We start from the raw sequence: 12915 nt of genomic DNA, 5'->3' as shown, positions 1-12915 counted from the left end.
TTTTTTATTACCATGATGATATTTGAATATATATAGAAAAGAATTTGTTGAATGAGTCCACAGAAATAGAACGCCTCGCTATGCACTAATACACTTTCTGGAATTAAACCATCAAGTCGAAATCATCCATATTGTCCCGGTACTTCATAATAGTCCTCTTGATCTTACTCGAGTCGACCCATGTCACAAAGTCTTCCATGTTTCGGTTCACGAGACTGCCCAGTTAGTCCGCCGTATATGCGAAAGAGGTGGAAGAAGAACTCACAATGCAGGATCAGTAACAACCTCCGTTCCGACGCGGACGTGCCCCTGCTCAATCCTGTTCCATATTAGTTCTGTCTCAAAAAACGAGGCGTACCGAAAGAAGCATAGCCCTCCGACAGACTTACAAAGTAACAGCCGTCTTCACGTCCCCCACCATGCCATTCCTCGTCATCAAAACGCCCAACCTGCGTCTACAAAACGCCGAAACTGTCACATCATGCTCCACCCTCGATAATCCCGCTCCTTGCTCCCTCGACTGTTTGAGAATTCCTATCGACCACAACTTTTCGAGGATCTCGGACTCGAGTTGTTTCCTGAACGGGTCCGATGGGTCGAGAGCTGAGAGTTTGTGTGCAAGACTGCGCAAGTTGCCGCATAAGACGTTGTATTTGGTGTAGTCTTGTGTTCCTTGCAGGTAGTATCGGGCGCGGATAGATTGTTCGCGATGGTTGTTTTCGGTTTTGTAAGTGTTGAAGTTTACTTTGCGGAGGAGCCTGTATCGTGCGTTAGTTGAAGTTGATTTATTCGTGGGGATAATGGAAGCGCACTTTTTCTCGTGGTGTTTTAGTTGGCGCGGCATTTTGACGGATTGTCCGAACGATGTTCGGAGTGATAGTTGAGGTGTTGTATAAGGAAAATAAAGGTGAAGCTTTTTGATAAAATAATTTCTTGCCGGGCGGTGAGGGGCTATCAGTGGCCAATCATCAAGACTACAAAAATGGGGACAATGATATACTGAATTGTGATTGGCTATCTATCAACTAAATAATCGTCAATCTACACTTTCACTTCAGCTTCAACGACACCAACTTCATAGATCAAAGGGTATAGACAAACTCGGCATTCTCGCCATCCGTCAGATCAAGCCACCTGATACGTTAGCTAAACACACTTTTTCTAAGAAGACAGACTCACTCTTGATTCTCCAACTTGGCATATCCCTCACTCGCCCGGATTATAGCCTTCTTCTTGTTCTGACTGGCATACCACCACCATATAAACGCCAAATCAATCAGGCACACTCCATAGCATACGACAATGGTGATTTCAGCAGGAACATAGCGCGGCGCATCTTTAGGACGGAACGTTTGTGGTCCTACTCATGTCAGAACAGTTCTGCCTCTGTCTGTTAGAGAGAAGGACATACCAATGATATTTCCAACGCAATACGAAATCAGGTATATAGCAGCAACGGTAGTCTTTTTGGTGTATCCAGCCACATTCGAACTAATCAATGACAACAACGCAACGAACGGCGTCGGGCTTGCTTGCGTCATGTAATAGCCGATCAATCGGCCGTCGTTGTTGGCTAACGGCAGCGCAATGATGAGAATCATGCCGACCATAGCAGTCACAAGGCCGCCCATACTGCACATTAGACGTCGACCGAGCCAGTCGCCCAAAAAGCCACTGGCAATTAATGCGATTACTTCGACTGCACCGCCAGGAATACCATAGAGCAGACTTTGTTCTGCCGTGTATCCGAATGCCTCGATCTACCAGAATCAGAATCACTACATTGAAAGACGATAGGGGTGGGAGAGGAGGGGCCAACCAATTGACTGAAAAAGTTACTAATACCACCATTCGGAATGTCAGCAACCAACGCATAAAACGCAAACGCCCACGTCATGGGATCCTTCATCGCCTCCTTGAACTGATACATTTTGAAATGCTTGTTTCCGATACCCTGCTGGTTGATGCGTACGCGCTCAACGGCCAGCACGCGATCTTCTTGAGACAGCCATCGCGCATTTAGCTGGTTGTCTGGTATGACCCAGAGAAAGACCAGGCCGATACATATTGTGAACAGGCCCGTGGCTAGAAACACAATCTTCCACGGTGCAATGGACGATCCGTTCTTGTCGGTTCCCTTTGCGATGCCGTAGGCGATCGCGCCGCCGACGATTTGGCCGAAGCCATTGAAGCTGAACCATAGGCCTGTTCGTTGACCTTGCTCTTTTCGTGTGTACCACTGGTAGTTCTCCAATTAGTATCAGCAATAGCTTTTGGAAGAGCGGTCTACCTGAGAAGTCAACAGTGCAAACCCCGGCGTAACAGACGCCTCACAAACCCCTAACATCAACCGGATAGCGACTGCACCGCCGAAATTGTTCACGGCTGCAAAACATGAGAGCACGATGCCCCATAGCACGACACAGATCGCAGAGTACTTTCCCAAAGGCAAGCGTTGAAGAAGTTGACTAGCCGGATACTCCCATCCAAGATACCCTAACTATACTTAGCCCCCCAACGACTCGCAGGAAAGCTAGGTACGTACCGAAATAGAACATACTCCCCAACCACTGATAATCATTTCCCACAAGACGAAGATCGGTTTTCATCCCCATGACACTCGCATACGAAATCGTCGTTTCTACCAAATCAGCCTAATTCAACCCACTTTAGTAAATTAGTAGACGTACTATCCAAATAATTCATTCCATAAACGACACACATCAATGGCATCAGATGCCAATCGATGATTCGCAAGAGGCGCTTGTTGGTCGCGGCATCGATGGTGATAATTTGGCCATCGCCGACTTGTTGGATGGCGTGCAGCGCGACGTCGGCGTCGTGCGAGTGTTTGAGGATGCGTTCGTCGATGTGTCTGCCGTTATCGACGGAGACAGAGTCCGGTAGGGGAGGGGATTTTTCGGTTTCTGACATTGTGTACATATATAACTGTTGGATGTCTATACAAGATTTGCTAACAGTTGAAATACATGTGCCGTGAAGAGTCCAATGTCTGGATATGGAAGACAATTGAAGGTGACATCAGTGAGGGGAAGTAGTAAATACATATACTGAGTTACATATGCACAAGTTGACCTTATGCAGCTTGAGTAAAGAGCTTATCTCAATGATGTCGTGTAACAAAGAAGGAAGGAGCTTACACAGCTGGCGCTCTTTGTGTTTGCTTCTGCCAATCATGATACTTGATTGCTATCTTTTGAGAAAGTATCTGATGATTACATGCCGTCCTGGGTATAGACCGTCAATAAACAAGTTGGTGTGGGGATGCGCTTTGATAAGGACGACTTGATCTGCATGCTCTCAGAAGCTAGGGCTTGGTGTCCCCTCACTCATTTCAACTAGTATAGCCCCGATTATACCCTAGCACCACTTAGACTTACTCAGCCAGTCCAACCCTCTCCAGATAAGCCTTCCACCCCTGCTCCCGATACTGCTTAACAGCCTCTACCGGATCCGGCGCAGCGTATATCCCTCTTCCCGCGATAATAAAATCTGCCCCTCTGCCCACTGCGCTCTGTGGCGTTTGATACTGTTGACCCAACGCATCGCCCGCAGACGCAAGATTCACTCCCGTCGTAAACACTACAAAGTCCTCGTCATCTGCCGCTGTCGTCTCCGTAGACTGCTCCTCCGTCAGGGAGCGATTACACACAAACCCCATAACAAACTCCTTGTATCGACGCGCATAATCCACCGAGCGCGTGGTATACGCGCCGGTGGCTAGAGAGCCCTTCGATGTCATTTCGGCGAGTATGAGTAAACCTCTTTCCTCCCCATAAGGGAAATCGGTCGCTTTGGCGGTTTGGGTTAATGCTTGTACGATCCCTTCACCAGGCAGAATTGCGCAGTTGATAATGTGAGACCATTTGGAGATGCGTAGCGCGCCGCCGTGGTATTGTTTCTGGACTGTGTTGCCGATATCGATGAATTTGCGGTCTTCGAAGATTAGGAAGTTGTGTTTTTCGGCGATTGCTTTGAGGCCGCTGGTGGTTTCCGGGCTGAAGTCGGAGAGAATGTCGATGTGGGTTTTGAAGACGGCGATGTAGGGACCGAGCTCTGGAAAAAGGAATTAGTAAAATAGTCCTAGCGATTGGAAGAGCACGTACGCTCGGCAAGATCGAGGAGTTGTTTTGTAGTCGTCACATCGGCCGAGACGGTGACGTTTGTCTTTTTGGCTTCGGCGATGGCGAATAGCTTGCGGACGAGGGGATTGGGATGGTTTTTTGCGCGGACGCTATATGGCTGTTTGGAGGAGGATGACATCTTGAAATTGCAATATCAGTTGGTGTTATGAGGAATTGAGATCGGCCTTGATTGAGTTGGAAGGAAATTAATGGTGGGATGTAAAAAGTATGCTCCTTGCGGGACAATCTTATCCACTAGTCGTCCGATAACGATAAAGCCTTTCTCACTCTTAATCTCAAAATAATTCGCGTGTTATACAGTCATTAAAGACTCTATAGAGTCTACACTATGTATTTCAAACACTCTATCAAAGTTTGATCAAATCCCATCCAACGCCAAAAACAGCCAACCCCCAAAGCGCAGCCTGCGCGATCCAAGACGGTGCCCCATTGAACCGTCCTTTGCCATTCTTCTTGTTGGACGTGATATATCCATGCGCGTACAAAGCGCGAAACACGATCCATACCGCGCCCAGTGCGGCAGTTGCGTTGGGGTATTTGAGGCCTGCAACGAGCATGTACAGCATTGTCTGGGCCATGTTTTCGATTAGATTGCCGTGGGAGCGTTGGGCGCTGTTGAATTTATGTGCGGCGGGCTGTACATAGAAATTTCAGTCAGTACACTCTGGCATCTAGGATTCGGTCCAGCATGGGATAAGCAAAAGATGTACGTTTTCCTTGCATTGTTCGGCCGTCGCATAGTGTTGCGGATAGGGGACTTTGGCAGGTTTGCGTAGAATAGTAACGACTGAGCCCTGGATCCATGACAGTACAGGTATCCCACCAAGGGCGACGGCAATGACGGCGCTGTATGATGTTTCATGTTAGCGTTTGATAGATTGCATTAACTTGGTAATGGTAACTGCGTAAAGACGTAGAGCTTATAGATGAGAATGCAGAGAACGCGTACCCATAGTTCTCAGGGACAGTAATTGAAACCATCTTGTAGCAACGAGTAGGTATGGGGTGCAATTGAGTGTAAAGTATAGTTGCACAGACGTGAAGCTCAAAAATAGCTCCTTGAAATAAATGTATGATGTCAGGCGGTATTTATAGTGCGTCTACTGTATGGCTGGGGCTCGGGTGTCGGCCTTCAAGGGTCTAATTATTCTGCCGATAGGTGGCCTTATCGTCTCGGACAGACTCCAGCCCGACACTCTGTCTAACAAGGAAAACCCCTTCGAAGAACGTTCTAGTACTAGTCATTATTTCACGTTGCTGATAGCTCTCATCTGACTGGTTTCGTTTCATTGACAGGCAACCATCATGGATTAGCAGCCATCTTGCTCACACTACCGTATTTCGCCTGCCAGGCAAAAAAGTACAGCAAAGCGCCGAGTGGCTGACCAACAAGACAGAACGTCACCCAGAATACCGAATTGCCAATTATCCTCGTTGTGGGATCGTCCATCCGTTCCAATGGGAGGGTTGCAGTGATCAGTGGAAGTTGAAACATCATACCTGCGAATGCGACCCCTGCGAAAAGTCAGTACCCAATATCTTTTAATTCCGGGCAATGTGAGATGATATACCGATGAGATTGTGAGTAGGTATTCCTACAAGCAGCTCGTGCAGAATAGCAGAAAATAAAAACACCATAATACTCGCCGCAAACGGACTCCATCCTCGTCCCACAAGCGGAGAGAAAATGTGTCTTTTCATAAATAGATACACCGGCTTGTTCCAAGACCGCCAGTACATTCCGACACTCCAGCTGTTCCACCAGTCCGAATAAAATTCGCGGTCGCCGAAGCGCATAATCTCGGCTAGTGCATTCAAGAGTGATTGGAACAGTGCATAAAATCCTGCCAGCCAGATGACGAGCGATATCGTTGACAGTTTCATAATACGTTCAATGATGGAGGTAAAGTCCAGCACAGCAATCTTGTCAAGCGAGTTGCGCAGAACAGGAGCAGCATACTGAGCTGAAGTCAGCCAGATAAACACCGATAGCACAACAAACTCGCCAAGTCGCTTTCCGACAAAACCCCATCGAATATGCGTTGTTCGCGGGTATACAGGTTGGTAGACCAGCGTAGGCGCAAGCCAGAAGTACACCAGATTGCCCACGGTGACATTCTGTGGATATGGACACGTAGAGTAGATCTCGGGAAGCTTTGACTGCTCTGATGGATGGAGCATAGCATGTCGAAGATCACGATTAGTGAATGCGTATGAACAGTTTTTCAACCATACAATAATGGCATGTAGTTCGCATATAGTCCCGATACCGGGATGGTGGACATAGTAGTACACCACAAAGTTCGTCACGGCCAAACATAATGTGGCATTGATGGTATGCGCCAAAGCGATGAAGCGCCAGGTCAGTTGGAAAGTCTGCTGTTCCTTTTCTGTCTGGGCAGCGACATTGTCACTCTTCTTCTTCCGGCCGATGGCGCCTTTGGCCTGCTGCGCGGCAGCTAGTTCGATGATGTATGCCACGAATAGATGGCACGGGACGAGTGCAGTGAGGATTGAAGCAAGAAAAACGTCGTTTTTCCTGTAGTCGTGGCATTTTATACAGATGAGAACTCCATACTGGTGACGTCAGCGCGGCTTCCTGATAGATAGCCTTAGTCTTACCTTCATGAAATTTTCCACAACTAGTCTCAAGTTCATCACAACTATAAAATGTCAGCCCCAGTAGTCAAAGTGAAGCACTCGACGTACTTAAAACAATGACCATCAGATTGCGAAAGCCAATAAAGCTCGGATTGACCGGAGAGTCCGTGCTTAAAGGCGACGTCCGTAGAGATGAATGATATGCAGCAACATGTCGATATTTACTCGCGCGCTTCTTCTCCGATGGCGTGCTAGAGACATCTTGTGGTGGTGACACTGACTTGGTCGGCCTCCAATTGGCGCTCTGAGTATGAATGGCCGTGGCCGGCACATCCACGCTGGTGCTGACGGTAGCCTGTGTTACGGTCGGCATCGCAACAGTGTTCAATGGCTCGATAATGCGAAAGATCAATTCCGCGAAAAGGAAATTCTTCTATCGATCTTCGAGTCTAAGAGAGTCCGTGAGTTCTGCTGGAGGCGGAGTGTTGCATTGGCTCACTCAGTGGCAATGATTAGCATGTGACAGCGACTCCGACATGTCTACAACGACTATACCATCAAAAACACAGAGGAAATAATGGTGAGACGGAGGTAGCCAGCTTATATATTCAATAAGCATAAAGTAAATAGTTAATGAAGAGGGGCAAAAGGGCAAGACTGGTCTGGACTCTCGACAGTCGTTCCTTGCTTGATCCAAGTTATGTAGTTACATGGTTGTTGATTGATAACGTTGAGACTAAGCCCGGACGCAGCGGCCTGAGGGTGCAGGCCGTCAAATCAGAGCCCCTGCTGCGTCAGGTGGTCGGTGCGCTCCTTCCCGCTTGGTCCAAAGCTGCTCTTCGTAGTTTGCTTGGCTTCATGAATTACAAGCTCGCGAAGAGCTCATCACAAGTCTCTGTGACTACTCTTGTATAATCTCAGTCGAAAAACCAGTCTCGCTCTGTCACAAAGCCAGCATGGCTGCCTACGAAGAGGGAGGCGATGGCTTCTACGGAGGCAGGTCCAGGAATTATGAAGGCGTTGGGCTTCCCCGACGACCAAGTACGTATGACATTCTTGAGGTCGTTTTTTAGCTGACCGTCTAGGACCCGTCACCGACTATGGATCGTCAATGGTACAATGGATGCGGACGCGACGACCCAGATACAAAGGCGCCCACCGAATGGAAGTCGAGAGGCCGAGCTTAAGTTATACTGTCGATGTGAGTTCCCTCATACTGAGTGAAATATTCCGGTGCTGACCAGCTAGATGCTTCCGCCTGTTGCAAGAATTCATTCMCCTGCCGACACGATACCCGTCCGACATCTACATCAGTCTATCGGAAAATCAAAAAAACCCATTACAGTAGTGAGATGGACCCCCGAGGGCCGAAGATTGTTGACTGGCGGACACACTGGAGAATTCATGCTGTGGAACGGGACGGCCTTTAATTTCGAAACTGTTATGGATGTGAGTGTTAGGAATTTTTTGGATGCTGCCCATACTAACGATGATCAGGCTCACTACGATCAATTCCAAGCCGGCGTGACGTCCGCTGCATGGTCGCATAGCCACGACTGGCTGATATCCGGCGGACAAAAAGGAGACGTCAAGTACTGGCGACCGAACTTCAACAACGTCGAAACCGTGGATGATGCGCATCACGACGCCGTTCGTGATTTGGCATGGGGTCCCAGCGATACAAAATTTCTTTCAGCTTCGGATGATACGACATTGAAGATTTTCGATTTCACAGCGCGCGCTTGTGATACGGTCTTGACAGGCCACAACTGGGATGTAAAATCTTGTGATTGGCATCCCACAAAAGGTTTACTAGTTTCCGGGTCGAAAGATCACCAGGTCAAATTCTGGGATCCTCGAACCGGCAGATGTTTGACCACATTACACAGCCATAAAAATACGGTGACAACGACAAAATTCTCTAGAGTGAACAGCAACCTTCTCGCTACATCTTCTCGCGACAGCACGGCAAGGGTGTTTGATCTTCGAATGATGCGTGATATTTGTATACTGAGAGGTCATGAGAAACCGATATCGTCAATGACCTGGCATCCAATTCATAGCAATTTGATCTCAACTGGTAGTGAGGACGGCTCGCTTTATCACTATCTACTGGATGAACCAAATCTTCCTTCAGGCAGTGCCCCTACTGTTGCGCCATACGATAGCAATGATCCTCTGAATACTCCGCCGCAAGTCATACATCCCGCGCATCGCATTCAGTACGCCCACGCTTCAACTATCTGGTCGCTAAACTGGCATCCTCTGGGACACATTTTGGCATCCGGCTCGAAAGACAATTTCACGCGCTTCTGGTCTCGAGCTCGTCCAGGAGACACATCATATATGACCGACCGTTTCCATATCGGTGAAGAAGCTGCCGAAGCTCAAGGAACATGGAACCGCGGTTTTGGCAAGAAACAGATGCGAGAAGAGGAGGAACAAGAGGCACAAGATGAAGCAGAGGGCTTAGTTGACCAGAGAACTGCTACTTCAGCTCTCCCTGGCATTCAGGGTATGTTACCAGGAATCTCATCTGATGCCGGATCATCACTTCCGGGTATTGGTAACTACCAGCCGCCTGTGCAAGCCAACATGTCTATGCAAAATATGGATGCCAACTCTTTAGCCGCAATGATGGGAGGCGTATCAGCACAACCGGCGTACGGATCTTATCAAAATCCCGGTTTTGCTGGATTGATGATGAATCCCCCAAGCACCGCTACTCCGCCGCCGCCACTACTACCTCCCAAGCTTGACCCGAATCTGAACTTGGCTGCATTGCAGAAACAGTTAATGGCGCAAGGCATCCAGCTCCCTGCCAATTTTACTAATCCAAGCGCATGGCATAAAGGTTGATGTTACCGCTGGTGGTAACATTTCGCATCATCGATGACATTATTGGCGTTTGGATTTGCGGTGTGCATAGCAAGATGACGGATTGCATCGAAGTTGGCGTTATATACCTCGAGTCGTGTGTACAAGTAGGCGGAATTAGGGCTCATTTCGAAGGCGCATTTTATGATAAAATAGTATCGTTGATAGTCAGTGCCACTGACAGACACATATCCTCACATAGCCGCTTGCATTGGAAAACTCGAAATGATAAGAATCATAACATTAATGCATGCCCAAACCAATGGTATCCATGTCGTCATGGAAAAATTACCTGCTTCGTAAACCCAGCCAACACTATCCCATAGTCAGCACAACAACACCCTCGTAAACAGGAGGATAGAAGGGAAAGAAAACAAACATCAGCCCAACCAAGCTCCCCGCCAACAACGCCTCAAACCCCGAAACAAGCACATACACTACGGGCACAGCCCACATCCGCTTGTAATTGCGCCATTGCACCGCGACCGCGAAAGATGCGACGGCGGCGTGGGTGCCCAGATAAAGGATCAGGGTCCAGAAGAGCGTGAAGCGCCAGATGTCGGTTAGATGGTAGAGGTAGTTTTGGGATTGGGGTTCGCCTATTATAGGGACGTAGAGGGATGGAAAGGAGGGAACCGTGTAGTCGAGGGGGGCTTGATTGCTCATTTTGTGGGTGTCGATACTGAGGAGAGGTTGTCAGGAGATTTTCCTGGGGTAAAAGAAACAGTGATGCAGCATGTGAAATTGGAGGTCCAGTTAAGCTTAGGCTATGGCAGTTTGATTACTCGATAACAGATTGAATTACGGTTACAATACTAGTGCAGTGGCCTGTTTGCATCGTTTGACCTTACGTATTTACCTCGGCAGGAAGTTACCTCATTGTCCGCATCCTCTAACTTCATACTCATTCACAATACTTCAATATGAGTATACAGATGCTCTCGCACTTCCTGAGCTCAATTTGCTTGCAATAAAGAATAATGGCCACCGAGCGCTCTTTAGCGACTCTATTGCGGTCGTTACAGATCGCCTCCGAGCCTCAAGATGCCTTCGCGTGAGTTACTGCTCCCCAATAACCAGGTAAATGCGCCGTACTGACAGACGCGAAATAGACTACTCCCAACATCAACCAGCTTCCTTGCCATGCTCACAAATCATTTGAATGTGACTCTCCTCTCATCTCAATTACTCTCATCACCAGCTATTTGGGACCATCGTGTCGACCTACACACCTGCCGCCGAATCCTCAGCGTATTCAACACCGCCGCGATCGGTATATTACAAAACGAGGCATCCGACGAGCCTCGTGCTCCCTACACAAAACGCGGCCTTGAACGAGAAGCATGGGTAAAAGCCGTAATCAACGGTGCGGACGAAAAGTCTCCCCGATGGCGTCATGTGCTTCTCCTCGGTGGTGTGTTGCTCGGATTCGAGGGTCAGAATAGGCAGGGACTCTCACACAGTTTGCGGAGTAAAGTCGAACGTGCGCTTGTGCGCGCTACGGGACTGGCGATTGAAGAGAATCTCAATATTGATGGGGTTGGCGGGTATGCGATAATTATGGTGCTCAATTATACGTTTGAGCTTCTTTCGGACTATCATCGGAGCCAAATCAACTATGATCGCATATTGCCGATTATGATTCAGGCTACCTACTTCTCAAGTGAGGGACTCGGCAGTGCCTATTTTTTGGGTGCTATAGATCGCGATATTGTTGAAGGCAGAGTGTCTAAGAAGTTCGGGTGGGCTGCAACCTCGGCTACATATCAGAATGTCAAAGAGATATCATCCAGACCGTTGATAGCGTCGCTGGGTCCATTGTCGCGACTCATTGCACATGCCATGGAGAATGTCACCGATCCGAATATCGTTTCTGATGGTATGAGCTCTATCAATGACTTTGTGCGGACATTGCTGGTTCAATGGCGCCAAAACAAGTTGTCAGAAGTAGATCCTTCAGAGGAAGCGGAGTTTCTGGATGCAGAGTCGTTGAAAAGCACTATCCCAGATCTCTTGCGACTGCTTCGGTCGATTATGTTTTCGGCTGTTATAATTCTTCGAGCGGTTCTGGGCAGGGTGTTAAATGATAGAGTGCTAGCTGCTGGCAGTGGTAAGATTCCCCAGATTTCTGACATATCGAAGAAACTACTGACCTATCTAGTGGCACCCTTTATCGCTGTACAGTCATTACATATTCTACGAAATCTATACTTTATCACATCCCGAACAGGACAAACCTCGTCATCTCAATATTCATTCGTCAATCTCGTCGCCATTGACATCCTCGCTCAATACCCCGAACTCGCTGAAAACTTCCTGCGAACCATCAAACCGATTGAACTGGGTCAAATCCCTCCTCATCCTCTAGAGCGCTGTCTTGATCTTTTCTTCTTGAATACATCTGAGCATTTTGCTTTGATACTACCTCCTCCTGCGAACGAGGAACTGATCATTGCCGCTGCCACACCTTATCTCGCTGCTGGAGGGAACAATCATCTTTTAGAAATCTTTGAAGCTGCGCATAGCGTGGTTTTGGCTGTTTTCTCCGCGCCGCAGAATGCGGATATTACTGCTAAACACCTACCATTTTATGTCGATAATCTTTTTGCAGTATGTTCTTCGTCTTTCTCGCGTTTGGTCTCATACTAACAAGAAGCTATAGGTATACCCACAAAACTTATCAGTCCGCCAATTCCGTTTAGCATTCAAATCTGTCGTGCGCATCGCCGCACCCCCATCACCTCTGTCCAATACACAACCCCTTCTAGCAGCAACACTCCTCGAACTCGCGCACGAACGCGCCCTCACAGCATCTTCAACCCTCCTCCCACCATCAACTCAGTCCTCCACCGAAAATGCACTCGAAACACCACCGGCCCCTCTATCTGAGAAATCAGGCATAATCCTCGCCATGATCGATTCCTTCCCCTGTTTGCTGGTCGAAGACCTCGAAGAGTTCTTGCCGTTAACTGCACGACTCATACATACTTTACCATCTGGCGATGAAGCAGCACAGAGTGTTCGCAGGACGTGTATTGAGCGGTTCTGGGAGGTACTGAGTAACGGCGAGATGGATGTTGAGAGAGCGAATTTCTGCGTTATTTGGTGGAGTTCGAGGGGTGGAAGGGAACTTTTGCTTTTTGGAGAGGATCATCAAGATGGGGTCATGGGACAGCAGCAGGAGGAAGAGGTTGTTATGAGTGGAGGGCTTGTGGATGTTGTTCCGAGGGAGAGCAAGTTGTGACTTGTGAAATAACTATATATATGAAAT

General features: G+C 48.2%; 6 protein-coding genes across 6 annotated transcripts; 2 read left to right on the top strand and 4 right to left on the bottom strand.

Moving 5' to 3' along the window:
- Positions 1-103: 103 nt before the first annotated feature.
- Positions 104-2934, bottom strand: BHQ10_007155 (uncharacterized protein; the record flags this gene model as incomplete). The annotated part of the gene is made up of 9 exons (XM_040879820.1): positions 104-215; positions 266-319; positions 390-758; positions 1180-1360; positions 1412-1760; positions 1820-2239; positions 2291-2496; positions 2546-2641; positions 2691-2934. The coding sequence occupies 9 exons, from the start codon at positions 2932-2934 to the stop codon at positions 104-106; spliced, it is 2031 nt and encodes a 676-aa protein (XP_040735659.1).
- Positions 2935-3397: 463 nt separating this feature from the next.
- On the bottom strand, positions 3398-4284 carry BHQ10_007154 (uncharacterized protein; the record flags this gene model as incomplete). The annotated part of the gene is made up of 2 exons (XM_040879819.1): positions 3398-4077; positions 4128-4284. 2 exons carry the CDS (start codon positions 4282-4284, stop codon positions 3398-3400), a joined length of 837 nt encoding a protein of 278 aa, XP_040735658.1.
- Positions 4285-4513: 229 nt separating this feature from the next.
- On the bottom strand, positions 4514-7140 carry BHQ10_007153 (uncharacterized protein; the record flags this gene model as incomplete). The annotated part of the gene is made up of 5 exons (XM_040879818.1): positions 4514-4801; positions 4877-5012; positions 5896-6743; positions 6789-6829; positions 6876-7140. The coding sequence occupies 5 exons, from the start codon at positions 7138-7140 to the stop codon at positions 4514-4516; spliced, it is 1578 nt and encodes a 525-aa protein (XP_040735657.1).
- A 583-nt stretch (positions 7141-7723) lies between these two features.
- BHQ10_007152 (uncharacterized protein) lies at positions 7724-9626 on the top strand (the record flags this gene model as incomplete). The annotated part of the gene is made up of 4 exons (XM_040879817.1): positions 7724-7808; positions 7853-7968; positions 8016-8216; positions 8265-9626. 4 exons carry the CDS (start codon positions 7724-7726, stop codon positions 9624-9626), a joined length of 1764 nt encoding a protein of 587 aa, XP_040735656.1.
- A 333-nt stretch (positions 9627-9959) lies between these two features.
- Positions 9960-10310, bottom strand: BHQ10_007151 (uncharacterized protein; the record flags this gene model as incomplete). The annotated part of the gene is made up of 1 exon (XM_040879816.1): positions 9960-10310. The coding sequence occupies one exon, from the start codon at positions 10308-10310 to the stop codon at positions 9960-9962; it is 351 nt and encodes a 116-aa protein (XP_040735655.1).
- Positions 10311-10624: 314 nt separating this feature from the next.
- Positions 10625-12888, top strand: BHQ10_007150 (uncharacterized protein; the record flags this gene model as incomplete). Its single annotated transcript, XM_040879815.1, has 4 exons — positions 10625-10698; positions 10757-11754; positions 11806-12254; positions 12307-12888. The coding sequence occupies 4 exons, from the start codon at positions 10625-10627 to the stop codon at positions 12886-12888; spliced, it is 2103 nt and encodes a 700-aa protein (XP_040735654.1).
- Positions 12889-12915: the final 27 nt, after the last annotated feature.

The sequence above is a fragment of the Talaromyces amestolkiae genome (assembly GCF_001896365.1).
Source record: "Talaromyces amestolkiae strain CIB chromosome Unknown scaffold14.1, whole genome shotgun sequence".
Taxonomy (NCBI): Eukaryota; Fungi; Ascomycota; class Eurotiomycetes; order Eurotiales; family Trichocomaceae; genus Talaromyces; species Talaromyces amestolkiae.
This window is presented reverse-complemented; position numbering and strand designations above follow the sequence as displayed.